We start from the raw sequence: 26,758 nt of genomic DNA, 5'->3' as shown, positions 1-26,758 counted from the left end.
ATAAGGATTGCCAACTGTGCACACCAGGTACCTATCGATGCAACTCCAGACCGAGCCGGCGGCAGGACGTTGACGACAACGTTTCCGTCTCCGTAGTCATGAACGAGTGGCTGTGTAGGTAGTGGTATCGATCCAGTTGCCGCGCGGTTTCCGAAGCTGGACCTCTGGTGATTCCGAAGCCGAATGTGCTGGCCATGTAGGTACCTACTATATGTATCACCGGAGACGGTTCATGAGACGCCTCGGGCAGCGATTGTTCCGATGGGAGTACCTACATGTGTACTATAGGTAGATCAGCGCATGGAACGGACAATAGAGACGTTTCGAGATACTTCACAGCCACAATCGACCAAGAGACGTTGCGGGAGCGGGAGCTCACGATCCAACCGTGACGATCCGTGGTACGAGCAGGGCGCAGCGGAGACATCGTGATTCGTACATACCTCATACCTCATACAAACCTAATCAATTCCTGCTGTCCCTGACCTAAGAATACATGTACGAACTTAGCACGACCTACCGGCTAGAAAGTAAGTATACGCGATTGAAGAAGTGAAGAAGGAAAAAGAAGCTTATCACAAGAGCGTCCGTTCCGGACGGAGCGGAGACAGCTGCTCGAGATCCCACTCAACCCCGCTACCTACCGGTATAGGTACCAAATATGCATACATCTGGCGGTGTTGCAGTTGCGGTTGCGGCCGCAGTGCAGTGCACTCGCTAATCTACCCACCCTTCACGGCGGAATGATTCGCCCATCTCTGCGAAGCCCCCCTTCCCAAACCCCCAAACCCCGACATACGGTATATGGGTATCCCCAATCCAAGGGGGGAGGGGGGATTCGCGTTCCGGTCCGCGTTGTTTCAGGCTTTCAGCGGCAGGGGAGAAACATCAAGCGAAATCAAGTGTACGTACTCCCGGGCGTGCCATAGTTATTAGGCAGGCCAGGCCAGGCGGCTCTCCTCCACGCCTCTTGCTCTGCTCTACTCTATTATGTGCCTACTTCTCACTCTACTAGTACTATAGCTTCCGTCTCCCCCTCTCCCCCTCTCCCTCCCGAGTCACTCGAGAGGGTACGTGCTCCTCCCTCCTCCCTCACCCTCACCACGAAGCACCGTAGGTAGGTCCTCTACTCGAGTAGATATATACGGATGAGCGGGATCCGATCAGCGCCGGTGCCGGCCGGGCAGTCGGTCAGTCGGCTAAATCTGCGTGGCCTAGGGCAGGCAGCACCAGCACACAACGTAATCACCGACCGGAGGTATCGCGAGGGGGGGACGGGGGGGGATTGTGAATGCACGGACGTGACTTTGAGGTGGATTGCGACGATTGTTGTGGTCTACCTACCGTACTAGTATCCATCCAGGTAAGAATTATGTGGCAAAGAAAGAAAGAGGGTTTCCTGCGTCGCGGAAGCATGAGTTTATCATACGGTGAACGGGACGGGTGGATTCTGGGCCGAACGGGGGGTAGGGATACGAGCTTCTCCATTGCAGAGTGCAAAGGAATGCGGACAGCGGCCGGTCGGCGACGGTTGCGGCGACGGCAGCGAGACCGCCCGGGTCAACAGTCAACTATGAGTCGAGTCGAGTGGACGGAGCTGCGCTGCTGCAGGTCTCGTCTCGCTGCCCTTCGAAGTTCTCCCTATGTGTGCGGGGGGGGCAGTCTAGCGTAGCTCTAAGCTGGGTGGTTGCTTCGACATGGGGTGTTGGTACTCTAGAGCACCTAGCTCCCATTCGCTGGTTCGCTGCCCCCCTCTTCCCTTCCCTTCCGTCAACGCATGGCAAGGCAAAGGCAAAGGCAAGGGAGAACGCTACAGATCGAAGAACCATGGACCTCTGGCTCTGGCTCTGGGTGCCCGTCAGTGGTCAACTGGTAACTTGTAAGCTGCCGCCCATCCCGGCAATTAGTGCGGCGTATGTACCGGTATGTGTGTGTACTGGTACTCTACTATACACATGTAGGAGGAGTTGTCGACTTTTGACGCGCCGAAAACAGCTCGTGAACGGTGAGCCGGGCCAAAGATGGGCCCGCTGTACGAGTATGTAGCCTGTCCAGTGTCGTCGACTCGTCGTCGTGGCTGGGCCGCAGGCCGCTGGGCGCTGGCTGGCAGGCTGAGACAGAAATAGGTGCGGAGTGCATCGCAATGCGCATCGCATCAGCCGCACGATGCACCACACATACACATCATTAAAGTATCGACAACAGACAGCGACGGCTGGGCGGCCGAATACCTTTATTTTCTGTTATTTCCGTTGTCGTTTTGCCTTTCTGTGTTGGTTCCACACCCTCCTGCATACCTTGCCTAAGTACTCTACATGATGAGTATTATGTACAATACTGTGGTGCATTCTGGTTCATGTTCAGGGGACTGCATGGTACTTTGCTACAGTTGTAGGTACCTACTCTACATACTCGGGTTAGGTAGGTAGGTGCTTTGTTACCGCCGACAGATCTCCGCGTAACCTCCGACGGGAGGAGGGAAAAAGAAAGAACTCTTCACGATCCCGAGTGAAGTGGTGGGTGGGCTGCATGCGTTTGAAGGTTTGTCTCTACGGCACTCCACTCATGTACGTACCTAGAGTACGAGCAGCTACGGATACCTCTGGGGTACATACATGATGGATGGCACTCGGGTTTCAAGGACGTCCCAGAAGACGACAGCGACCATGTAGAGTCTATACACAAAAACACAGCCTCACTCACGTATGCATACATAGGAGCCAGCAGCCCACGTGCGCACTGTTATACGGTATGGAAACAAGGTAAGATTTAGGAATAGACGTACATCATACTCTAGATCCGTGTTGCCTCATGCACCCAGTAGGTATTGCTGCTGCTACCTAATTGGATGACACAGGATGCGCATTGCGGATGGCTGAAGTGAAGTGAAAACTGACACCACCCACCCACCCTTAACTACGGCACCCTTACTCTAGCGACGGCACCCTTACGGGGGAATCGGACTTTGTGGCCAACTCCGCAAGCTCGTCGGCTTTTCGAGAATCGAATCGAGAGGTCGATGACGGGGATGAATAAGCGCGCGTGGCGATTGCTCAGCAAAGCTACCGTATGATGTCGGTAAGACTTTTTTTCTTTCTGCAGCTGCGAGCGGCGTGCGACGGATGCACCGGAGGTGCTGGTGCTGTTGCTGGTGCGCGCTGGACGTCAACTGGGGATTCGTTTCTTCTCTTCCCAATGTCCGCCGCTGCCGGCTGCCCCCCACCCCCACCCCGCCAACGCCCGACGGTAAAATAAAGCGAAGAGACTCGACTGTGCCGGAATCCGGGTGGCAGTCTGTCTTTGTACTCTACTGTTTGTACTGGTACTAGTAGCCGATGCGATAATCCTGCGGATATATAGATTTGTGGCTGGTGATTATGGAGTTGTCCGCAGGATTACTGGTGCATACCTAGCTGGGACCCGTTAGAACTTAGGACCATTAGGAGCTGTATGGCGCCTGCGCGGACGGTCCAGGTTTAGAGTAACTGATGCGCGCCGTATGTACCAGACCCCACCCCTTCCGCGGTCTTCAGAAGCTGAGCCTCCATGCTTTGCCATTGATAGAAACATCGCTTGTGGTGGTGGTGGTGGTGGTGGTGGTGTGGAGTAAGATCGCAACTCTCGGTGACAACAGCACTTGGAGGATCTTCGTGACTGGGAAGGTGGGTTTCTGGACCGACTCACAACCCAGTGTTTTGGTGTGCGGATCTGCCCGTCCGTTCACTTGTTCCGTCCAGCTGGACCTCTGGTGCCCGGCGGGCGTCAAATACCTACCCCGTGCATTGGGTTCCATTTTCAATACGACACACGACACACGACACACGCCACAAAAACCTCAGCTTCTCAGCCCTCAGCAGTACGTCCTTACCCCGAGTGTCGTTTTCCCCATTAGCATGACATAGCATACATATCCGGAACAATGCGGTGAGTCGCTCCGTCGTGTATTTCTCTGTTGGTTGGGTAAGGGAGTGCAACTTCTCTCCGGCGATCGTACTGATCGGTCGCAGGCATACCGGACTTGATTCGCCATCGGTTCCTCTTCATCGATGTTGTGATCTTGGCCGGCGTGCGATTCGGCGGAGTTTTGTTTGCCTGAGCTTGCCATCGGCTTCGATATGTACCGACCGATTGCGACTCTTTACCTACCTATACACAACCGCTGTGTATGATGAAGAATGAGCACGCAATTGTGCTTAGGTGAAGGGGGTTTGATAGCTCCGCGGGTCCACGGGCTGATGGGTCGACGGGGCGACGGAGTTCCAGCCGCTCTGTATATCTGCGCAGTCGTGCGACGGATCTCCTTACCAGTGTCATCGATGGCGGCAAATCCCACTGCCCAGTTCCCGGCGCGGGGCCGTGTCGATATATAGCCTGCGGCAACTCATGTCAAGGCGTCTTGGCTGGTATATATACCACTCTACATAGCGTTTGTTTGTTGATTTGGCTTTGAGTTGGGGTTTTCTTCCGGTGGGATGGAGTGTGGGAATTGTTGTACGCCACAACTGGCGTGGTTCTGTGGCTCGTGCCGCAGTCGGGCTGTTAAATCATCCCGAGAGATGTGGTTAACGCTAAATCACCGGTCACAAACCTACACCGCTGCCAATAGTTTTCGTCGCAACGAAAAACTTGACGAGACAACCGAATCGAAGAGGACAAAACGGGAGATAGATTTCAAGCTCTTGTGTAGCTGATGGGGGTTGATGGGTGGCTGACATGGCTGTGGCGCTCAGCTGGCCTCATCTCTGTTGGACTCGCGAGTGCCCTGCCTGCTTACCCACCGTAGCCTGATTCTGCTCTTCTCGAAGGCCGCCGCGTGCCGACTGTTAGAATAAATCGAGTTAACTGCGCCGGAATCCGAGTAGTCCGTCTCGTCAGGAACTGCAGCCTGCACGGAGGTGCTCGTAAAGTGCTTCTACCCGTCTCCACAACCCCTACTAGCAGCCCCCATTTCGAATCTGGAGAACGTCGAAGACGCCTCCTTCTGCATCGCCTCGCCCGTGAAAGCCGCGACACGATCGAAAGAAGGGCGCTCTCCTTCCGTCTTTCCTCTCTGGCTTCCGTCTTTTCTTTCTCTGCCTTCCGTTCCGCCTCCGTGCCTAGAGCGAAAGCACTTTGTTCGTGACTTGGGGCCTGGGTACAAAGCACGGCTTGATACCTTCTTCCATACCTTACCCATACCAAGCCCGTACTTTCTTCCACTCGTACGCCATCGTGCTCAGCGACAGTGCATGCCCTTCGAGTTCGCGATATTAATTCGTCGCTCGTTTCTGTGTCCTCATCTCTAGCATTGCCCCCTACCCAAAGCCCCCCTCTCACTGCCTCCCCTACCCCCCCACCCCAGCTCCCTCTAGTCGAATCCACCTCCCCCTCCCCTTCCCGATCGCCTCACTGCCACCCTTTTCTGCTCAGTTGCCCCCGTCCTTGATCGTCATTGCGCCCTCCTGCTGCTCTCGCTCGAAAAAAGCATCGACCTAACTACCCCCCTCACCCTCCCAAACCAACCCAATATCGTCCTCCCCCCCATTCAACACCCCCGTGCTAAGAAAGAGCACTTACACCTTGCTCCGTCACGGTCCCTTTCGACTCACGCTCGCTTCCTTTCGCCTGGAATCGAGGAAACTTCAACATACCAATACCTCACAAACACGCAATAATATCACGACGCCCTCTTCTTCTCTCGCCTACCGCCGCAGCTCCATCCAATTGCCGACACAGCTGTGAGAACCTGTAGGTATTGTTACACCCCCTTGCAGCCAGCGCCGGACGCACCAGAGGAGAGGAGACGAGAGTAAAGCAGGAGAGGAGAGGAGTGGAGTGCGAAAGGAAAGCAACCACAAAACAAACGAACACGGGTCGAGTCCTTTCCGGCCCTGCCTCCAGTTCCAAACCACCAACCCACCTCTACATCCTACCACCTCCACCACCACCACCTCCACACACACCCTCCATCCACCACCTCCACCGCGCCGCTGCCGCTGTCCATCTTGTTCATCCCTTCGTTCATTCATTCGTTCTTCGGGTTTTTGGTCACCACCACGTCGGGTCGCACGCTACCGCACCCTTCCGTTCCACGACGACGACGAGACTTTCGCACCACTTAATTTACCTCAACATTTGCCATAGATAGACTGGAGTTTAAATAATAAAAAACCTTCCCCCCCCCTCATCATGTCGGGGAAGCCTCCCGCCACGAAGAGGCTACGGTGGGCCACCCAAAGACACCCCGGCGCCGAGGGACCACGGAAACGAGACACGATCATGAGAGCACTGTCAATGCGGCGAGCTCCAGAAAAGCAACAGGAGGCCGATCTGGAGAACACGGGGGGAAACTTTGGCGGTCAGATGAGAGATGGCGAAGAGGAGGCATCTATGGCGGGAAGCGAGGACGATCTCACCCAACGGCGCATCTTCGTCAACCTTCCCCTTCCTGCCGACCTGCTCGACGAAGATGGAGCCCCTCTACAGCAGTTCTCAAGGAACAAGATTCGCACAGCAAAATACACGCCCTTAATATTCGTGCCGAAGAACTTATGGCTTCAGTTTCACAACATCGCAAATATCTACTTCCTTTTCGTCACCATCCTGGCGGTACGGTTTACTCTACACCCCCTCTCTCCCCCTGTGTCGATTATCGGGGCCGCGAACTGACGACCGTTGAAATGCAGATTTTCCCCATCTTTGGTGCTTCGAACCCCGAGATCGGATCCCTACCATTGATTGTCATTCTTTTGATCACCGCGATCAAGGACGCGATCGAAGACTACCGGCGAACGGTCCTGGACAATGAGCTCAACAATACCCCTGTACACCTCCTGGTCGACTGGCACAACCCGAACGTTACGGACGAGAACATCTCGTACTGGCGACAGATCAAGAAGGCGACTTCGCGGGGACTACAATTTCTCGTTCGCAAGTACAAGCATCAGAAGCTGAAGAAGAAGGCGAAATCGAACCCCGAGTTGATGACCCTGCAAAGGACGCAGACCAGGGCTTCCGTGTATACGGTTGCTTCGGAATCCATTCAGATGACACCTGTGTCCTCGCCGACACCCGACAAGCAAAGGTTCTCATTTACTCCATCGGACAATGGCATGGTCGACTCGGCACTCCCGAGACCAACGCACCTGGCAGTACCTTCACCGAATGCGGCCCCCGATCGACACACGAAGCCCGGCGGACGGGACTTTGGTAACCTGGTGGATCCTCATCGCGAGACCGCGGAAACTGCGCGGTTTAAGGTTGGATACTGGAAAGACGTCCGCGTGGGAGATTTTGTTCGTATCTACAACGATGAGGAGATTCCCGCCGACTTCATCATTCTCTCCACTTCCGACAGCGACGGTGCTTGCTATGTGGAGACTAAGAACCTCGATGGAGAGACAAACTTGAAGGTTCGGCACGCTCTTCGTGCCGGTAGGAAGGTTCGTCATGCCCGCGACTGTGAGGCTGCCGCCTTTGTGCTCGAGAGCGAGGACCCACATGCGAATCTCTACTCGTACAGTGGAGTGGTCAAATGGAACCAGAGGGATCCCCTCGATCCCTCAAAACCCGAGGTGGAAATGGCGGAGGCAGTTTCCATCAACAACCTGCTTCTCCGTGGTTGCACACTCCGGAATACCGACTGGGCGATTGGAATCGTGGCATTCACAGGTGACGAAACTAAGATTATGATGAACGCGGGAATTACACCTTCCAAGCGTAGTCGTATTTCCAGAGAACTCAATTGGAACGTAAGTTGCGCTGGAATGTTTCCCCTTGCATTGGGACCCGCGCTAAAGGGTTACATAGGTCATCTTGAATTTCGGAATCCTGCTCATTATGTGTGTTCTGTCCGGTATCGTACAAGGAGTCACGTGGGCGAAGGGAAACGAATCGCTCAATTACTTCGAATTCGGCTCCATCGGCGGTTCACCTCCGGTTGACGGTATCGTTACCTTCTGGACTGCGGTCATTCTCTTCCAAAACTTGGTACCCATCTCGTTGTACATCAGTATTGAGATCATCAAGCTGGCGCAGGCATTCTTCATATACAGCGATGTGAACATGTATTACGATAAACTCGACTATCCGTGCACACCGAAATCCTGGAACATTTCCGACGACCTTGGCCAAATCGAGTACATCTTTTCCGATAAGACCGGTACTTTGACACAGAACGTCATGGAGTTCAAGAAATGTACCGTCAACGGGGTTCCCTACGGAGAAGCATACACGGAAGCGCAAGCAGGTATGCAGAAACGCCAGGGTATCAACGTGGAGGAGGAGGGTGCGAGGATGCGCGCCCAAATCTCGGCGGACCGACTGGAGATGATTAAGAATCTGAAGCAGATCAGTCACAACCCTTACCTGAACGAGGACAAGATCACCTTTGTTTCTTCGGATTATGTTGCCGATTTGCGGGGAAGCTCGGGCGAGGATCAGGCCAAGGCAAACGCGCATTTCATGCTTGTCCTGGCTCTGTGTCACACCGTATTGCCCGACCGTATCTCCGAGGATCCGCCAACCGTCGATTTCAAAGCTCAATCACCTGATGAGGCTGCACTAGTGGCTACAGCCCGAGACTGCGGTTACAGTCTGGTAGACAAGTCAACCCATGGAGTCACCGTCAACGTCCAGGGTGTCGAGAAGTACTTTGAGGTTCTCAGCACTTTGGAATTCAACTCCGCACGGAAAAGGATGAGCGCCATCGTACGTATGCCTGAAACTGGGAAAATCTTCATCTTCTGTAAGGGTGCCGACAGCATCATCTACTCCAGACTACGGAAAGGTCAGCAACAGGAACTACGACGTCAAACCGCCGACCATCTCGAAGTCTTTGCCCGCGAAGGATTGCGCACACTGTGCATTGCCCAGAGGGAATTGACCGAGGAGGAGTACAAAACTTGGAGCAGGGAACACGACATCGCCGCCTCTGCTATTCACAACAGAGAAGAGAAGCTGGAGGAGGTCTCGGATTCCATTGAAAGGGAACTTACTCTGCTCGGTGGAACTGCTATTGAGGATCGTCTGCAAGACGGTGTTCCCGACACGATTGCCCTTTTGGCCGAAGCTGGTATCAAGCTGTGGGTTCTTACCGGTGACAAGGTCGAAACTGCCATCAACATTGGATTCTCCTGCAACCTGTTGGACAACGGAATGGATTTGATCATGTTCAAAGTCGACGAAGACAAACCCGAAACCGCTGCAGCACTACTGGATAAATATCTGCATGACTATTTCGATATGACGGGTTCGCCGGAAGAGCTGGAGGCTGCCAAGAAAGACCACAACCCACCCCCGCCAACTCATGCTCTGGTTATCGACGGTGACGCACTTAAGCTTGTGCTTGAGGAAGAACTGAAGATGAAATTCCTCTTGCTTTGCAAACAATGCAAGGCGGTGCTGTGTTGTCGTGTCAGTCCCAGTCAGAAGGCGGCTGTCTGTCAGATGGTCAAGAAGGGATTGGATGTTATGACCTTGTCGATTGGCGATGGTGCGAATGACGTTGCTATGATCCAAGAGGCGGATGTCGGCGTTGGTATTGCCGGTGAAGAGGGCAGACAGGCTGTCATGTGCTCGGATTATGCGATCGGACAGTTCCGCTTCCTCAGCAGACTTGTACTGGTTCACGGACGATGGTCTTACCGCCGACTTGCCGAGATGACTGCCAACTTCTTCTACAAGGTACGATTGCTGTCCTCCCAGTGCGTTCCGTGACCTTCCGCTGACAGTGTTACACAGAACATCGTTTGGACGTTTGCACTTTTCTGGTATCAGCTCTTCAACAGTTTCGATGGATCCTACCTCTTCGAGTACACTTACATTCTGCTGTACAATCTTGCGTTCACCTCGGTCCCAGTTATCCTTATGGGTATCCTCGATCAGGATGTGGATGACAAGGTCTCACTAGCCGTACCGCAACTGTATCGCCGCGGTATTCTTCGCCTCGAATGGACGCAACTCAAGTTCTGGATCTACATGGTCGACGGCATCTACCAATCGGTCATTTGCTTCTTTATGGCATACCTGGTCTTCCACACGGGTTCATTTGCTGGTCCCACCGGCCAAGACCTGGGTGGTAGAGAACAGATGGGTGTCTTTGTTGCCTGCGCTGCCATCGTTGTGGTCAACTCATATGTTCTCATCAACCAATACCGATGGGACTGGCTCTTCGTCTTGGTCATCTCTATCAGTACTCTTCTCGTTTTCTTGTGGACTGGCATTTACTCGCAGTTTAAGTCGGTCGGATCGTTCTATTCGGCAGCCGAACAGGTTCTTGGAGCCTTGACGTTCTGGGCCACAACGGTTATCACTGTCATCATTTGTCTGTTGCCACGCATGGCCTCCAAGATTGTGCAGAAGCTATTTTTCCCTCGCGACATCGACGTTATCCGCGAGCAAGTCCGAGACGGCAAATTCGACTACCTGTACAACAAACCAACCGAACCATCGTTGGTCGCCTCCTCGGTCAGTTCCGAAATCGTCAAACCACCCGCCCATACGTTCGAACAAGATGACGAGCTGCGACCAATCTATCCCCCCAGTGTCGCGCCCACCGCAACCACTGCGGGCAAGCGAGGCAGCGGAAACGGTAGTAATGGTTCCGATGGTTCAGGCTTCCCCGGTGGAGAAGGCACGTTCACACCGCGCCGGTTCTCACTCGAGAGACACCGACCGAGCATGGATAGAGCCAGACCAAGTTTCGATCGATTACGTTCTTCGATGGACGGTCGCCCGCGGGCCAGTTTCGAAGCGACAAACGATTTTACCTCAGCTGCCATGTTGGCCCGGATGGAAAGTTGCGCTTCGGTGCCGAGAAGAACCTCGGTGGCCCTTGAAGTGCCGCGATAACACTCGCGATGTACAAACGAAAACGGGCTTGACGGAACGGGATGAGGCGGTGGACGAAGGGACGGTTGTGGGATCAGGTAGAATGGACTAGGTTGTTGTATGTGCATAATAGAAAGGAAGAGCTTCTGGACAAACGATTAGAGATGATGTTAAAGTGGTGGCAGCGGTGGCTCGGGGTGTGGGTGTGGGGTTTTTTGCTTTGCATATGGCTGTCATCGAACTCCCTTTTTTCTTTTTCTTTTTTCACTCTCCATTGTTTCAGCGAACCGGCGTTTTTTTTGGTGGGGTTTTCTTCTTTTTTACTTCTTTTTTTATATGGGGTTGGTTTTTGTTTCAAAACAGTCACGTCTTTGGACGGGGATATTGCTTTCCTTCCTATATCTTTTTTTTCTCCCTCTATTGCTTCGTGCCTTCGTTCTTCTACAAGTGGGGTTTCAATTATTGATCACGATGACGGCTCGGAATTGACTCACTTCGCTTCTCTCCGTGCACCACTTTTTTTTCTTCTTTTCTTCTTCTTGCTTTCTTTCCTTTTTTTTTTCTCGCTTCCTGTCTGTTCGATCTTTGTGCTTGTAGTTACTACTATTACTGCTAGTTGTAGAATATTTTGAGTCCTTGCGTTTCGTTTCCTTACGGCTTTTGAGCGAGTGTAATTGGATGGATGGATGGATGGATGGATGGATGGATGAAGTGTATAGGAACGGGAAAATTGACGATGGGGATGTGGGATGTGGGATGTGGGAGCACGAGGGAACGAGAGGGAACGGGAGGTTACAAAATTAAACATGTTTTTGAAATAAATGTCGAAGTCGTTGCGCGTCGTGAGAGAGAAGGGAAATTTATTGTCGCATACCTGGCAGTACGACCTGTCTTGACTGGCGACTTTTTGCCCCATTCTTTCCTGCCAGCCCTGTCGCTGTAGGTTCGTTGCTGCGTTGCTGCCTATGATTGGGCGTCAATTCACTCTGGGCAGTTCGCCGGGCCAGTTATCCGGCGAGTGATATCGCATGTGAAAAAGGCCCTGCGGCTCTGCCCGATTCCCGGTCACGGTCACGTTCGACACTAATCCCACCCCTGTCATGAGAGCTCGCCAAAAGGGACACCAAAGCTCGAACGCATCTTCTTTCTCATCTCGACACTCGCTCGTGAACAACTCACCAACCCCAATATCCGCCAAACAAGTCGGGCCACCCACCACCACCACAACCACCACCAACCCCTCTTTCGCACACGCGGAAAATTAACCCCCCGACGCCGCCCGCTGTAGCTCAATCCTTACCACTTCACGACGGCGTCCGAAAGGCGACTTTCACCTCCGCGCTGGCGGCTGCGCCTACTGAACGGGAACGCGACACCCTGTTCCGACCCCGACGACGACAACTCACCACGGCCACAACTCGACCATGTCGTCGCCTCCCGCACAAGAGCCAGCGCCCGGCTCATTGGCCGCCCTGGTACCATTCCCCCTTCGTCCCAGCTTCCCCGGACACTCCTAACTCGAACTGCAGTCACTCGCGATCTTCTCGGACCTACTATCAAACCTAACCCACGACCTAGTACTACAATCCCACCGCGCCGAGAAGCTCCTACGAACGCAACAACAACAGCACGCGGCGCACCTAGCGGCTACAGCCGCGGGCCTGCCGCTCCCCGAAGACCCCACCGTCCCTCGCATGCCGCCGGGAAACCCGCTTGCCACGGTGCCCGCCGAGATGATCTGCACACGGTGCCACCTGCCGCGCCACACCGCCGAGACGCTGCAGAAGGGCACCATCACGCTCGAAAACGGCGAGAAGAAAAAGTTCTGCGCCAAGCTCCCCTGGCAGAATACTCGCGGCCATGATATCTACGGGAATCCGTTTCCGAATCCGACGGTTGCCGGAGGGAAGAAGGGGAAAAAGGCTCAGGCTCAGGCTCAGGCTCAGGCTCAGGCTCAGGCTCAGGCTCAGGCTCAGGCGGAAGCGGAGACGGCGAGTAATGCTGATTCCCCGGCGGAGGATACACCGGCTATTACGGGCAAGGCGGCGAAGAACTCGGGTATCGTCTACTTCAAGTGCACCAACTGCGACACTGAGAAGGTTGCGAGTCTGAGATATGCCGCGCACCTCGAGAAGTGTCTGGGACTCAGCGGAAGGAAGAGCTCGCGTGCGGCTATGGCGAAGATGAATAATAGCGGCTCGGGATCCAACGGCGGCAGTCCTATGCTGCAGCCTACAGATGCCGCTAAGGGGGCAAGTCGGAAGCCTAGTCCGGAAAAGCTGGCGATCGGAAAGGCCGCCACTCCTGCCCCTGAAGATCCATCCGGAATGATGGTCGATGTCGCCGCACAGCCCCTACCGCCTCCGATGCCAAAATCGAACCTGCCAGCGCTTGCTGCACCAGCGGGAACCGCAGCTACCACACCCAAGAAGAAAAAGAAGGCTGCTGCTGCTGCCACCGCCGCCGCTGCTGCTGCCGCTACCGGCGATGTGAAGGAAGGAACACCTATTCCCTCCCTTTCCCAACCAGCCGTTACGACACTACCAACACCAGCAAAAGACCCAACACAGAAAAAACGCAAGCGCAAAGACGAGCTCGGCGAGCCGGGCACCACACCACTAAAGCAAAAGAAGCAAAAAACGCTTCTCACGGGCGTTGGTGTCGCCGGCTCACCGCTCCCACCGTCGACGCCCACCACCAACATCACAGGCACTCCAAAACCCAAATTCAACAAATACAACAAAGCACCCGCCAACTCGGAGAGCCCACTCAATACCAACTCCTCACTCCCACCACAGCCCCTTGCCGCATCAATGTCGCCACAAAAAGCGCCCGCCAGCCTGCCAAAGCGCCCGCCGAAACCGAAGGTCCAGCGACCACCCAAGATGGGCGGCGCAGCGGGCATCGCTGGATTACCGAAGAAAACGGTGCCTGCCGGCGTCGGCGGTAGCGGCGATAGTCCAAAGAAGATCAAGAAAAAGGTGCTGAAAGCTAGTGCTGTGGGCGCGGGGAGCGTGGCGGACAAGACTGTGCCCGGAGTGCCGCGAGTGGGAGTAGCAGGGAAGAGTGTGCCTGGTGTGGCGAGGAAGGGACTTCCCGGCGGCGGCGGTGGTGGTGGTGGAGGCGGCATCGGCGGTGGAGGGAACGTGTGATTTTCTTTCTTTCTTTCTTTCTCCCTTTCTTCCTCCCTTTCTTTCATTGGGGCGGTGTATTTTTACAAATTTGTATTTTCGTTTTTTCATTTTTTCATGATCGTTTTCCCTTTCCCTTTCCCTTTCCTTTGTTGGAGTTATATGTTGACTTGATTTTTGGTCCCGATACCTACATACGTTGGTACCTATTCCCCCCCGTGTTTTGCTCGTCTTGTACTGCGTGTTGTGGTTGTGGTTCGTTCGGAGTTGGTAGTGCTTTTTTTTCTTCTTTTTCTTTCTGGACCGTTGCGATTCGATTCCTGCAACCCTTTTTTGGCCTCTATTATACTGGTTCTTGTTCTTGTTCTAGCGAAGTGAATGGAATGGAATGAGATTGATGTGTGCGAAAGTGATTGGAGATCTTGGCCGTACGTACATACATACTCTAGGAGGGAGGAAAGAAGCGGAAGAACGGGGGGGTTATCATCGATTGATAATTGGGAGGAAGAAGGGACAGCTAGAGAGAGAGAGGAGGGAAGCTGGGGAGGAGGTGCTTGGAATTGAATCGCCGCTGAGAGTCGCTATTGAGGCTTGTCGCTGCGGCCGAGGCATGTGATGTCACTCGCTCATCGGGTGATGACATGTGAAGCACCCGAGAACCACGGAGCAGCGGGGGGTTGCGACAGCTTGGATTCTTCCTCCTCCTCCTCCTCCTCCTCCTCCCCGGTCAGGGAGAGCTAGAGTGCGAAATCGTACCTGCCAACTGTCCAAGAGCTCCTCCCACATCGCGTTGAGGATTTTGTTTTGATCACCACTCCATCCGGTTCCGGTCCATGACATTTTATTCCAAATAATACAGTACATACAGCCCAGTCCTGCCCAGTCCTGCCCAGTCCAGTCCAGCACGCAAATAATACATTCATCAACCCCATTAACCCAATTAACCTCCAATCGCCCCCCCCCCTCCCTCCGCTCTGTCAAGTGGATCCGCCAATCCGCCAATCCGCCAATCCGCCAATCCGCCAATCCGCCAATCCGCCAATCTGCCAAACAAGAACCACGCACGCACGCACAAGATATCATATAACAAATATAACAATGTAACAATGTAACATATACGCAACCGCAACCGCAGCCAAAGCCAAATAAAATCTCATATAAGTACAAGAAGCAACGTCCGTCCAGTCATCATCACCATCATCGTCAATCAACCAATCAATCAATAACTCCATAATACCCCCCATACGACAAGCAAGCAAACGCAACAATCAAACGACGACCACCACGCCCAGCGCCAGCGCGGCGGCCTCCCTAACCGCGCAGGCAACACAGGTCCTGCCCCTAGTGGCCACAACCGCAGAGCGTCCCCTATGCGCGCACCAAGCATAAAGGAGCACGCGCTGCGCGGGGGACCACGTGTTTACGACGAGCGTTCTTTCCTCGTCGTCATCCGGATGGAAGCCGGGCAGGTCCTCGATGCGTAAGCAAGTGTAGCCGTAGCTGCGATGGAGCAGATGTCCCTGCCCGTGCGATGAGGGGAAGCACGGCCACGCAGAGACGAAGCTGACGTCGTATTTGAGCTCGAGGACGTTGAGCAGCTTTTTGCCGCCACGGGGGCCGACGAGGATGTGTGCGGCTACTTCGTACGGCTGGAGGTCGGCCGCTTCGGCCTCGGCTTCGGCTTCGGCTTCGCGCTCGTCGACGTCTTCGTCCGTCGGGGTTTGCGGCGAAGGCGAAGGCTGCTCGACGGGGTTGAAGTAGAGCCCCCTGATTTGCACATCTAAATCCGCGTCTGCGGCGGCGGCGCCGATGTCGACGGTGACGAATGCGTCTTCCTTCGGCTTGGTTCCTCGCTTCCATCCCCGCCCACGGATGTCGCAATCCCGCTCGACCGATTTCGCCTCGAGGGCACGCGGGGATTTGCTATCGGGCGAAGGCTGCGTGAGAACGTCGATCCAGCCGTCCGGGATGTTTCCGACAACGACGTCCTCGTCTCCGCCCTCGATCGAAACGCCACTGCCCTTCACGGGACCGACCCACCCGCTCTCCTCCCCAGCACCGTCGAAACCGGCCATCACACGGCCGACGATGCAGTAGCGGCTCCACCACGTTTTCCCAAGGTACTGGAAGCCACCGTAAAGATTCGCGTTGAAGCCGAGGACCTCGACCGCCGCCGGATCGTTCTCCAGCAGCGTCGAGATGATCAGGTGGTTCAGGCCTTCGCCGGGAAGAACCAAGCCGGTGAGGTAACTCCGGGATAGCCACCCACCGCATCCGGAAACGGAGGGGACGGTGAGGTTGGCTGACTTTTGGCGGTGGAGGGTGGGTGCGACCTCGGAGGTGATTTCTCGTAGTCTCTTTGGCCGCGGCATCGGACTTGGAAAATACGAACTTGCCGCTGTCGATAGAGGAGTTCCGCACGCCAAAGGTGTTCCCAGTGCACTAGCGGAGGAGGGGGTGCCCGGAGCTGGAGCTCTCGAGATCACCTGTTGTGCTAGAGAGTCGAGGTTGGGCCAATGCAGTTTCCTGGCGAAGTGCAAAAGTCCTTCCACCTGTCGGCGGGGTTGTCGAGGAAGCAGCAGCGCGTCGGCCACCTCGCTCAGATCAGGAGTCGAGGGGTCGGAGTGCTCGGGCGAAGGCGGCGTTTGGGCGATACCGAACCAGCGACTCGGAGGAGCCAAGAAAGACAATTTCTCCGTTTCCTTTTCGACGGGCGAAGCTTTGGGGCTCAGCGCGTCCATTTCGATGCGGATATTGTCGAGCCAGCGGCGAGCGAGAACGATGTCCCACTGAACCTTACGTCCTCCTTCGTGACGGAAGCGCTGAAGCATCTGCTCTTTCGATTCTGGGGGCGGCTGGTTCGATCGCACCGAAGCACGGCGCCGATTCCGATCTTCTTCGTCCGAGAGCACCGTGTCCATCCGCACCAGAAGTTCGCACGCAAGCAAGATCTGCAGCAGCAGCCAAACCCTCTCGCTCTCTTTCGTAGTCGCCTCCCACTCCTCGTATTCCTCGCCGTCTTGGTCGTCTTCCATAGCTGCTGTCGTGGCGATATCGCCCCACAATATTTGTCCCAACTTGATCCGCCACCGCACAATGCTGAAGTCCAGCCATACCTTCTTCCCCAGGGCGTGGATGAGCGCCATGATCTGCACCTTCAGGCTGTACGGATCAGCATAGTCCTCCGTCGCGATCCTTGTCGGCGGATACAGCAGGTGTGTAAACAGATGCGTGTACATCTCGACGGACGTAGGGATCCCTCCCTTCTCATCGTCATCCTCCGACTCTTCTTCGAAGACGGCACGTCCCATCTGCTGCGCCCTACGTTTCCTCTTCTTTGCCTGCCAGATAGCCCCCAGCTCTTTCAGCCTCTCGACGATATACCCCACCTCAACACTCCTGACACTCCCCCTCTCCCTCTCCCTTACCCCTCCACCCCGTTCCCTCCCGCCTTCATCAAGATTCCCCTCGAACTCGTCCTGCTCTTGATCGCGATCCGCATCCCCAGCCGGCAACATGAGGAAATACTCCCAGCCGACGGTACCGGGTTCCCATCCCACAAACGAGGCCATGGGGGGCACCTCCCTAACGACCATCGCCTCCTCCTCAGCGGCCATACACAGCGCGAACGCGGCATGACCAGGCGGGCGCAGATCCGCCTCCTCATCACTCCCCCCGCCAAACGGAAACGTCACTTTCGGCTGCAGCGCGAACTCGTCGTCGTCGTCCTCCTCGTCGTCGAGATGCACCAGCGAGAACTGTGGCGCCCCAGAAAAAAACACAGCAAGCTCGTCGTTGTCCAATGGTTCCGACATCTTCTTCGCGACGGTGCGTAGCGACGGCGCCGGGGACAGTGTCAGTGCGGGGGATGGAGGGGCCGCAGGAGGCAACGGCGGAGGCGGCGATATGACCTCATTGCGCCTGCGGATCACGAGCTCCTTCTTGAGCGCTGGTAGTTGCTCGAGGGCCTATTGGTGCGCCCCCCGCGCATTAGTTAGTTCCCGCTCTTGCTTGCTTGTTTGGAGAGGTGACGTTTTTTAGTCCACTTACAGGAGTTCTAGGCTCCGGAGCAGCAGCGGCGGCGGCGACGACGCCGCGCGGGCTTGCAGAGCCCGCAACAGTGCCTGAGATCTTTTCGACGGTTTTGCGGAGGACATTGACGAGCGAGCGGCGGCGGGAGGGCGGCGGGTCCGAGGTGCTGGACTCGGTGGCGGCGCCGGCGCTGTTGCTATTGCTGGACTTGAGGAAGGAGCGGAGCGGCATTAGCGGCGTGGTGGGGCTGGTGGGTGAGGACATGCTCGCTCGCGAGGCCGCCTCTGGGTATCTATGGAGGGTGGGTGTCGGTATCGATGACGGCGCTCTCTCTCTCTGTTGCTGGGGGTTTGGGTGATCCGATTTCTTGTCCTCTCTCTTCTCTCGCGATTCGACTGCAACAAATCGCAAAAGCAAAGCGAAACGATCTGGAGGGTGGGGGAAGGGGTCTGTCGTAGGCACTCGTCCGTCCAAAGTGCCGGGTGCCAAAGATGGGGATGAGGTAGTATGTGCTCTATGTTCCAGTAATGGATGGAGCAGCAATGTATGCACGTCGACGTCTACCCGCTCTAATATAACCAGCTCCCAGCTCGTCCGACGATGCGAGATTATTATTTTTCTGGAATGTCTCCAGACTGGTCGTGTGAGCTCTGTCGTCGTCGTCGTCAGTCAATCAATCATTCACTCACCTGTATAAGGCGATATTGGACGATGACGGCCGCACGCACGCACGGGACAACAAGAACAAAGACCTTTTTGCTTTCTTTTCTTTTGTTTTGTTTTGTTTTGTTTTGTTTTGTTTCTCTTTGTAGACTAGGACCGGCGAGAAGTAGACTCGGAGCGACAGTCGTGGGGAGCGCGTGTGCGTGTGAGTGTGCGTATGAAATGAATATGAGGGTGGTGGGATAGATGCAGTCTGGGAGTGTTTCCGTAGGTAGAGTACTCTTCTAGATACCGGTACGGTGGTGCACAAACCAAGGCAATGGCGACAAGACAAGACGAGCCTTCGCCAGAAAAACAAAGTGCCTAATAAACCAATCTCCCGGTTAGTTTGGTCACCGCAGGCACAGGCGCAACACTCTCGCAGAATCTCGCAGTCCGGTAACCGCCCCGTTCCACGTTTGTGCAACCCCGCAACCCCGCCCACGCGCGATCATGAACCGATTCGGCCAGCATCATGAGGACGTCCACTCCGTCCCTCCCCCCATCCTCCCGGACCAACCGCGATCGAGCTCTCGATATTTCGGATCGCGGATGTTCAGCCCGCCCGCGAGAGTGATTGGCAACGTCGAGCACCGCAGCCATCATCGCAACGGGACAGGCGCGCATACCTGTCTACCTACTCATCTGGTTGAGTGTTCGAGTGTTTTCGGGCGGGAGTGCGGGAGTGGGTAGAGTGCAGTACAGCCCTTGGAATTGTTCGGGAGCGGGAGTGGGGTGGTGGTGGTGAGGGAAGAATCGCCCGCAGAGCCTCGACACCGCGCGACAGGTGTGGTGGTTGGTTAGAGCAGAGGTGCGCGCGGTGCCTCGCAGCTGAAGGCCCACGGCGGCCTTAGCCACAGTTGTCAGTTGTCAGTTACCGTTCACCTCCGTATGTAGAGTCCGCGGAGCGAAGCCCCATCTGTCTCCATTGATGATATCCTCGAAGCACTGCTCTTCCTCCGCTCCCCCTTTCCCATCTCCTTCCCCGTCCCGCACTCGGCCGTCATAACCAACGTCATCGCGCAACCTGTCTCGCGCAAGCAAGTAGGCAGGGATGATGCCTACCCACTAGCACCTCGCAGTACTCGCACATGCCGATCCGAAGTGTGGCGTGTGGATGAGGCGTCATCTCCCACCCAGTGAACCCACCCAACCCACCCCACGCAGTCTTGTGATCCCTCTCTCCCTCCCCCAGCCGGTTTTTTGCTCGTGCCGATCACGGCGATGTGGGATGTGGGATCTGTGGAGCGCGCGGCGATCCCCTCCCTCGACGTGCGTGCGTGCGTCAGAAAGTGTTTGGCGCCAGGCGTGGGGACGGCCGCCGCCGGGAAATAAAAGCAGGACGCGGACGGGGACGGGGGACGGGGGTATGTTCCGTGCTGGTGCGTGCTGCCCTTTGACGCAGCTGGTTGGGACGAGGACTCTGGACTCGGGACTCGGGACTCTGGAGACGAGGTGCACGTGGCGTGGTGGATCGGCAGGAGAATGGATGGAATGGTATGAGTGTGTGTTCATGGGGAGGCACTCGGGGATGCATGTCAAACGGATAGGTACATACAGGCTTCACGGCGATGGTACTCGGAATGGCCGAAGGTTGTGCTGATAGGTACCACCTATGTACATACGTCGAATGATCGTGGCGCACATGCGGAGGGTTGAGTAATCAGGACGCTGCACCGAGCCCGGTGGCCCAACTGTATCGGGCCAGGCATTTGGACTGCACCTGGGGAAAGGGATAAAAAGTACGCCGCCATATTCTAGATACTGAATGATGATCAAACAAAGAAACAATATTTTATCGTGATCGCTTTCTCGATGGCCTCAGATTTGTCCACTCGTATGCTGTGCCGGACCATGCCAGGAACAAAAACAAGCAACTCTATTCTATCCGTCTACACAGGTATCACTCGTCTATCCCTCCCTTCCTCTATGATCTAATGCTCCACCAACGGTCTCGGCCTCCAACCCTTCGGCACGACAAACAGCGCCTCAGTATTAAGCAGCGTCTTCCCCTCCTCATCCTTCAGTATGCCCCTAACGGTAACCTTCCTCTCGCCGACCTCGACCACCTCCGCCTCCAGCACTTTAACGCCATCCCACACAAACACATCATCGACGGCCCTCGCGGGAGCTCTGTAATTAACGACCAACCTCGCCGTCACCCCTCCCCCGTCCGGAAACTGCGCAATCGCCAACCTCCCCAGCGCCTCATCGGCAACCGTCGCCAGCACACCTCCATGCACCACATTCGGGTGTCCACAGAGTGCATTCCCCAGTCGCAGCAGGGACACTGCGCGCAGTCCGTCTTTATGCACAAACCTCACATTGGCGGTGATCTTGCGGTGGCCGCGCAGCGCGCCGGACATCAGCTTGGTCGCGCGCACGTGGAGGGGGAGTGACTCGGCGACGTCCGGGATCAAGGTCCACTCGTCGGATGCTAGCAGCCGCTGGTAGGTAGCGTTGCGCGCGAGAACGGATGCGCCCGTGGTGAGCGAGGGGAGGTTAAAGGGCGAGTCGTGCGAGTGCAGGGGTGAGCCGTCGATTGGGCCGGTGCCAGGGAGTATGCTCTTCAGCGTGGCCGCGCCGAAGGTGAACGTTAGCAGCCCTATGGAGGTCGCGGCGAGGAGCACGCGGAGGGGCCGCAGGGGCGCGGCGGGGCGCGCGGCGAGGGTGCTGGAGTGCCGTCGTGGGGCGCCGCGGAGGGCGGCGAGTAGTGGCGGGCGGAACATGGTTGCTGTAGAATATATCTGTGTGGTGGCGTGGTTGAAGGTGAAGCTGGAGTTGGGGGAACTTCAGTTACCTAGTCGACGGAGTGGACCGAGGTTCATGGACTGTCACGCGATCGGCCGGGGGGGGGGTGGGATTGCATGTGCGTGTATTGATCCGGACAACGCTAAATCAGGGGCTACAGAACCACAACAAATCACAGGCCAACAATCGTCGTCGCAACAACACTGAACGGAGACCTGGCCTCACCACAGATAAATCAGACGGAATCAACAGGAGACACATCTATACTGTTTGGAGTGGCCGATGGTGGTGGTGGTGGTGGTGGTTGTTACCGGCCGAGTTGGTACGAACCGTATGTGGCTGACATGTCTGTGGCGCACAGCTGTTCGCATCGTTACTTATTGCTGCATGAGCGAGCACTTTACACACTTTACACACTTTACACACTTTACACACTTTACACACTTTACACACTTTACACACTCTACGCGGGATGCACCCTAGAGTGTCCAGCCGCGATCACGGGTTGCCCACGGACACCGATGGACACCGGTGTTAATTTAAACGTTGACAGGTGGACCAGATCTAGAAGTACGGAGTGTATGTAGGAGCACTCAGGCTGTCATCTTGGTGAGAATCCGACCTACCTATACATATACTAGTAGGCTATACTGTCTTCATCGGCATCCCCGACGCATGATTCGGTTCGCGCAAGGCCGAGTGCCGGAGTGTTACGGTTCTTATGTGGGCTGAGGTATGTACACACTTGACAACGGAAACAGCCTTCTCCTAGGTATGCACACTCCATAAATATATTGTAAGTACTGCTCGCCGGAAATTTTAACTCCCAGATCCGTCCCCGCTCAAACTTGTTCGATCTCGGGGTTTCTCGTACCCGCCGGCCGTCGACAGTTCGGACCATGTGGCATCACCCGCCAACACTCGCCTCGCATGCACTCTCCAATGCAACTGCATTTTTTGCCACTATCCCCCATGCCATCCGTCAACACTCGGATCCCGGGCCGTTCGTTCGTTCGCTCCCTTAGGATCCCGAATCTCCTGTGCATGCAGAAAATGTGGTCGGACATATATGCCACTCGGTCCTTCGAAATTTCGGACCCGGGGGCTTGGGGGGCTGGGTGCATACCTATACTACCTGTACATATATGTACCCCATATTCACTCTTACATACAAGGTACGGAGAATGTATATACTGCGCGCGCAGCTGTTAGATTAACATTAACGTTTCGCTACTTTGATCGCCTAAATCCCCACGGCCAAGCCCCTCCCCCCTCCCCCCTCCCCCCCCCAGCAACATGTAGGGTAGGGTGGGTAGTGTAGGCCAAGATCTAGATCCAGCCGCGATGAAACACGCACTCAATACTCCTCGGAATCGGCGGGAGTACCTGGGGGGCGCTCGGTGGAAAGCGGTGCGAAGTGAGGGCGATATTGGGGTTTGGTCGATTGAGTGGAATAATTCCTCAGGCTGGCTGGAGGATGGATATAACTTATAGCCATTGGCTATCGTGCAGAGGCTTTGTATAAATTCCATATCCACCCCTCGAACATCCACAGCTTTCGATCAGCCACCAAGCAAAGCACTCATTCACTTCTCCCCGCTCACTCACTCACTCGAATATCCATCGCACAACCATGACGCAGCTCACCACCCTCCTCCTGCTTTCGCTCGCCATCTTCAGCGCCTCAGTTTCCGGCGCGGCCACTACGGTCTTCCCAGCGGCAGCGGGCAGCACCGTGCTCTCAGCGCCCATCGTGGTCTCCGGCACTTACGACGGCGGGATGAAGCGTTTCGAGCGCAACAGTAACCACACCACCCCTTCTCTCTCCCGGTGGCACACCCTTTATCTATATACTAACTCCTTGGGTGTAGACGGCTGCAACGCGGGCGAGGGCGGCACGGCCGACGCTGTCTTCCACGTGCAGTCCGGCGGCACGCTACAGAATGTGATCATTGGCGCGGCGCAGACCGAGGGCGTGCACTGTCTCGGGCCGTGAGTCCCCCTCTTTCCTTCCCCCCCGCTCCCCCTCCCCCTTTTCACCCCGCTAACCTCCCTCCGCGGTCTCTAGCTGCACGATCAAGAACGTCTGGTGGGAGGACGTATGCGAGGACGCGTTAACGATCAAGCAGTCGTCTGGGACGTCGTACATCATTGGCGGCGGCGCACGGAACGCAGCCGACAAGGTGATCCAGCACAACGGCGGCGGCACGGTCAGCGTTACCGACTTCTTCGTGAGCAACTTCGGGAAGCTCTACAGGTCCTGCGGAAACTGCAGCTCGCAGGTCAAGAGGACTTTCATCGCTACTGGCGTCGTCGCACAAACCGGAAGTGTCCTCGCGGGTATTAATACTAACTACGGAGGTGCGTGGTTTCTCTCTGGAAACTGATGGATGATGGATGATGGTGCTGATATGGATGGATGAACGTGATAGACACCGCAACGATCTCGAACACCTGCACCGCCGGCGTCACCGACATCTGCCAGCGCTTCACGGGCAACAGCAACGGCGATGAGCCGGTCAAGACCGGCGCAGGTAACGACGGCACGTACTGCAAGTACGACAGCACCGTGACCAGGAGGAGCACCTGCGTGTAAGCGGGTACCATGGTCCGTGGCCCGTGACGTCACGTGATCTCACTCGAGAAGTGGTAGTGGTGGTGGTGGTTTTTCTTTCTTATTCTATGTACGTTCCTTTGTTATTTAGTCTGTTTATCACAAAAAAAGACTTGCGCAAGTCATCATTCTTTCCGAGCCTATATGTGCCTGGCTTTGTGTGGTTATAGTGCGGGATTCGAAATTTTCCATGTATTCTTTGTTGCAACGCCTCGGTGTGGGAGGTACACACCGACTACATCATCGGCCACAGCCGAGTCCGAGTAGGTGGTACCGACTGCATATATCTAAACCGGTGCATAGCGTCGGGGGGGAGGTCACGCGGACACCTTCGCCCGCTCCATCCATCGGCGAGAATGCGCCGTGATGAGGATCGTGCCGAATGAGTTGCAGTCGGCACGCCTAGATCGTCCCATTAACCCCAAATCTTCACGAGCTAGTCAGCATCCCAGCGAGAACAAAAAAGGCAGCAGTCCGCGGCCGCAAGACAAACTACAAAAGGATGTATTGATGGGAGCGGGATTCGAACCCGCGCCATTTCTGACTGGTGATTATTTCCTAAAACCAGCGCCTTAGACCACTCGGCCATCCCACCTTTGATGCTGTCTACCTGGAGCAGCCGCTTATGATCGGCATACGTGGGGTGGAAGATGCAGAGCGTGCGGGCGGACGAGCGACAATGGAAATCTTCAGACTCGTGGATTAGCGGTGGCCGAGGAATAATGGCTACTGCGCTCTCGTCGTAGTTCCATTCGACGCACGTAGGTACAATCACAACTTCTGCTCCTTGCGGGTTCTGTCTGCTTCGCCTACCGCTATCAAAGGATCCTATCCACCTCATTCACGGTCATGATGAACTGTGCCTCCCAAAGTATATATATATACGCGCAGTCAGTGTTGAGTCTTGCAGCTACACAGCAGTGGATTTCACCATGGGTTACTCTTCATCGTCTACTGAGTCTACTGAGGCATCGCCCCGTCGTCTGCGTTCCTGGTCGGAATCGATGAAGTTGAGGCGCCATGGGTCAAGCGCACCCTCGCCGGAAGAAATGGCCGGCATGGAAGGATGGTGTGCATGTGCAGTTGAAGGAGAAGGAGTAGCCCCGCAAGTAAAAACAGAGGAAGAAGAAGAAGATGATGATGGCGATGACTACGAGCAGGAAGCAATGTATAGCATCGGCTACGAGTTCAAAGACGAAGACGAGGAAGAGGAAGAGGAAGAGGAAGAGGAAGAGGAAGAGGAAGAGGAAGAGGAAGAGGAAGAGGAAGAGGAAGAGGAAGAGGAAGAGGAGGAGGAAGAGGAAGAGGAAGAGGAAGAGGAGGAGGAAGAGGAGGAGAATGAGGATGAGGAGGAAGAGGAGGAGGAGGAGGAGGAGGAGGAGGAGGAGGAGGAGGAGGAAGAGGTAAAGGCAGAAGCGTCTCCTCCTCCTCCTCCTCCTCCTCCTCGCCGTCTTCGGCTGCGTCTTTCGGAGAAGGAGGAAGTAAAAGCCGAAGAAGTAAAGGTAGAAGCGTATCATCCTCCGAAAGACTCAGCCGACGACCCAGACTCTGAATACGCCAACCACGCCCCTCTGTCACCGACAATTTTCAACCACCGCAAGCTCCGCAACTGGATGTGTCCGTGCTGCACCACCTTCTTGAACCACTTGTCCTGTAAGGTACCCGCGCTCCTCCCTCCCTCCTCCCCACGCCTATATACACACTAACACGCATAACACAGCTGGCAATGTCCTCCCACGGCCCGGGGACTTTCTGCAACGTGCAGGACTGGAGAAGGCTGACGATGACGCGGACCGACGAGATGGCCCGAAATTGGGCCAAAAGGGATGTACAGCGGAGGAGGGACGCGGCGGAAAAGTATCGGCGGAAGAAGCAGCAGGAGGAGGATGAAGCGAAGAAGAATGGGAACGGTGTCAAGGTTGCGAAGAAGAAAAAGAAGGTAATGTGGTGGCAGCCGGGATGGTACCCAGGGATTTGATTTCATTCGGTAGATACTAAGTACGGTATTGACTTGGTAGGGTGAGTGATTTATCATGCTTTTTAGGTATTACTCCCTGGTTCGCTTGATAGCATGAGATCTGTAGGCAACTACAAATGATAGAGATCAGGGCCGTCCCATATTGCCTCCACCGAAGCCGGAGTGCGTAGTATGAATGGATATTCGTGGCTGCGTAGTGGTAACCGTTATGTCGGCGGTGGCCTATCAACGTCCACAGTGCATTCGGAACTTGAGGCGGTCAATGGCGCATGCGTTCCTGTAGAAATGGAGCTTTTGGTTACTGCATGCGTACATACTGGAGCCTGTATGCGGAGTCCAAGCTGTCGCAACTCGCAACTACCCGCTGCTCCGTGATTACCGGGCGGCGCTTCAGGGTCCCGCTATTCCTCCCCCCACACCCACCTTCATAGCATCTCCTGATTAAGAGGCAGGGGCCGGGGCGGAGTGAGGAGCGGGCTTTCATTTCTCCAGCTTTCTTTGTTTCCTTGGTGCGCTCCACATGTACCTATCTTCGATGAAGGGCAGGGCGGAGGGAGTAGAAGCCACGACGTCGGGACGCCTGGCGAAAGTCGGGTTGGACAGTGGTCAAGGAAACGGAATGTGTATTGCTATGATCTACTGTAAAGTCAAGGGGGAGTAAAAATACGTTGTTTCCCGCAGGACGCATATTGATATTGTATCAGGGCATAAAAAACACGTATTTTGACCGTAGATACGATA

The 26,758-nt window shown here is 55.5% G+C and overlaps 7 protein-coding genes and 1 non-coding gene across 8 annotated transcripts; 5 read left to right on the top strand and 3 right to left on the bottom strand.

Annotated features, from left to right (window-relative positions):
• Window positions 1-1,827: 1,827 nt before the first annotated feature.
• BZA05DRAFT_421144 (uncharacterized protein) lies at window positions 1,828-2,889 on the top strand (the record flags this gene model as incomplete). Its single annotated transcript, XM_051485680.1, has 8 exons — window positions 1,828-1,923; window positions 1,962-2,005; window positions 2,047-2,126; window positions 2,390-2,391; window positions 2,542-2,567; window positions 2,718-2,762; window positions 2,798-2,820; window positions 2,858-2,889. 8 exons carry the CDS (start codon window positions 1,828-1,830, stop codon window positions 2,887-2,889), a joined length of 348 nt encoding a protein of 115 aa, XP_051336846.1.
• Window positions 2,890-6,342: 3,453 nt separating this feature from the next.
• Window positions 6,343-10,830, top strand: BZA05DRAFT_426912 (uncharacterized protein; the record flags this gene model as incomplete). The annotated part of the gene is made up of 4 exons (XM_051486032.1): window positions 6,343-6,588; window positions 6,666-7,730; window positions 7,789-9,663; window positions 9,721-10,830. 4 exons carry the CDS (start codon window positions 6,343-6,345, stop codon window positions 10,828-10,830), a joined length of 4,296 nt encoding a protein of 1,431 aa, XP_051336845.1.
• Window positions 10,831-11,961: 1,131 nt separating this feature from the next.
• On the top strand, window positions 11,962-14,145 carry BZA05DRAFT_141604 (uncharacterized protein). The gene is made up of 2 exons (XM_051478902.1): window positions 11,962-12,284; window positions 12,339-14,145. The coding sequence occupies exons 1-2, from the start codon at window positions 12,234-12,236 to the stop codon at window positions 13,959-13,961; spliced, it is 1,674 nt and encodes a 557-aa protein (XP_051336844.1). The 5' UTR covers window positions 11,962-12,233; the 3' UTR covers window positions 13,962-14,145.
• A 970-nt stretch (window positions 14,146-15,115) lies between these two features.
• Window positions 15,116-18,429, bottom strand: BZA05DRAFT_141597 (uncharacterized protein). Its single transcript, XM_051478901.1, has 2 exons — window positions 17,991-18,429; window positions 15,116-17,908 (listed from the first exon to the last, which is right to left on the bottom strand). Exons 1-2 carry the CDS (start codon window positions 18,234-18,236, stop codon window positions 15,209-15,211), a joined length of 2,946 nt encoding a protein of 981 aa, XP_051336843.1. The 5' UTR covers window positions 18,237-18,429; the 3' UTR covers window positions 15,116-15,208.
• A 1,997-nt stretch (window positions 18,430-20,426) lies between these two features.
• BZA05DRAFT_407236 (HotDog domain-containing protein) lies at window positions 20,427-21,843 on the bottom strand. The gene has a single exon (XM_051484611.1). It carries the CDS (start codon window positions 21,401-21,403, stop codon window positions 20,609-20,611), a length of 795 nt encoding a protein of 264 aa, XP_051336842.1. The 5' UTR covers window positions 21,404-21,843; the 3' UTR covers window positions 20,427-20,608.
• Window positions 21,844-22,701: 858 nt separating this feature from the next.
• Window positions 22,702-24,178, top strand: BZA05DRAFT_407234 (pectate lyase). Its single transcript, XM_051484610.1, has 4 exons — window positions 22,702-23,227; window positions 23,297-23,417; window positions 23,494-23,786; window positions 23,858-24,178. The coding sequence occupies exons 1-4, from the start codon at window positions 23,059-23,061 to the stop codon at window positions 24,019-24,021; spliced, it is 747 nt and encodes a 248-aa protein (XP_051336841.1). The 5' UTR covers window positions 22,702-23,058; the 3' UTR covers window positions 24,022-24,178.
• A 369-nt stretch (window positions 24,179-24,547) lies between these two features.
• On the bottom strand, window positions 24,548-24,634 carry BZA05DRAFT_t245. Its single transcript has one exon. It is a non-coding gene; the product is annotated as a tRNA-Leu (tRNA).
• Window positions 24,635-24,971: 337 nt separating this feature from the next.
• Window positions 24,972-26,137, top strand: BZA05DRAFT_458631 (uncharacterized protein; the record flags this gene model as incomplete). Its single annotated transcript, XM_051487613.1, has 3 exons — window positions 24,972-25,697; window positions 25,760-25,978; window positions 26,084-26,137. 3 exons carry the CDS (start codon window positions 24,972-24,974, stop codon window positions 26,135-26,137), a joined length of 999 nt encoding a protein of 332 aa, XP_051336840.1.
• Window positions 26,138-26,758: the final 621 nt, after the last annotated feature.

This window comes from Tricharina praecox (assembly GCF_024521635.1).
Source record: "Tricharina praecox strain CBS 144465 chromosome Unknown BZA05scaffold_24, whole genome shotgun sequence".
Taxonomy (NCBI): Eukaryota; Fungi; Ascomycota; class Pezizomycetes; order Pezizales; family Pyronemataceae; genus Tricharina; species Tricharina praecox.
Note: the sequence above shows the minus strand (reverse complement) of the source record. Positions and strands in the feature narration are given on the sequence as shown.

Coding starts and splice junctions, on each gene's coding strand:
- BZA05DRAFT_141604 (XM_051478902.1), top strand. CDS start 12,234: ATGTCGTCGCCTCCCGCACAAGAGCCAGCGCCCGGCTCATTGGCCGCC. Junction 12,285..12,338: donor CCGGCTCATTGGCCGCCCTG/GTACCATTCCCC, acceptor CTCGAACTGCAG/TCACTCGCGATCTTCTCGGA.
- BZA05DRAFT_141597 (XM_051478901.1), bottom strand. CDS start 18,236: ATGTCCTCACCCACCAGCCCCACCACGCCGCTAATGCCGCTCCGCTCC. Junction 17,909..17,990: donor CTCCGGAGCCTAGAACTCCT/GTAAGTGGACTA, acceptor GCGCACCAATAG/GCCCTCGAGCAACTACCAGC.
- BZA05DRAFT_407236 (XM_051484611.1), bottom strand. CDS start 21,403: ATGTTCCGCCCGCCACTACTCGCCGCCCTCCGCGGCGCCCCACGACGG.
- BZA05DRAFT_407234 (XM_051484610.1), top strand. CDS start 23,059: ATGACGCAGCTCACCACCCTCCTCCTGCTTTCGCTCGCCATCTTCAGC. Junction 23,228..23,296: donor GAAGCGTTTCGAGCGCAACA/GTAACCACACCA, acceptor CCTTGGGTGTAG/ACGGCTGCAACGCGGGCGAG. Junction 23,418..23,493: donor GGCGTGCACTGTCTCGGGCC/GTGAGTCCCCCT, acceptor CGCGGTCTCTAG/CTGCACGATCAAGAACGTCT.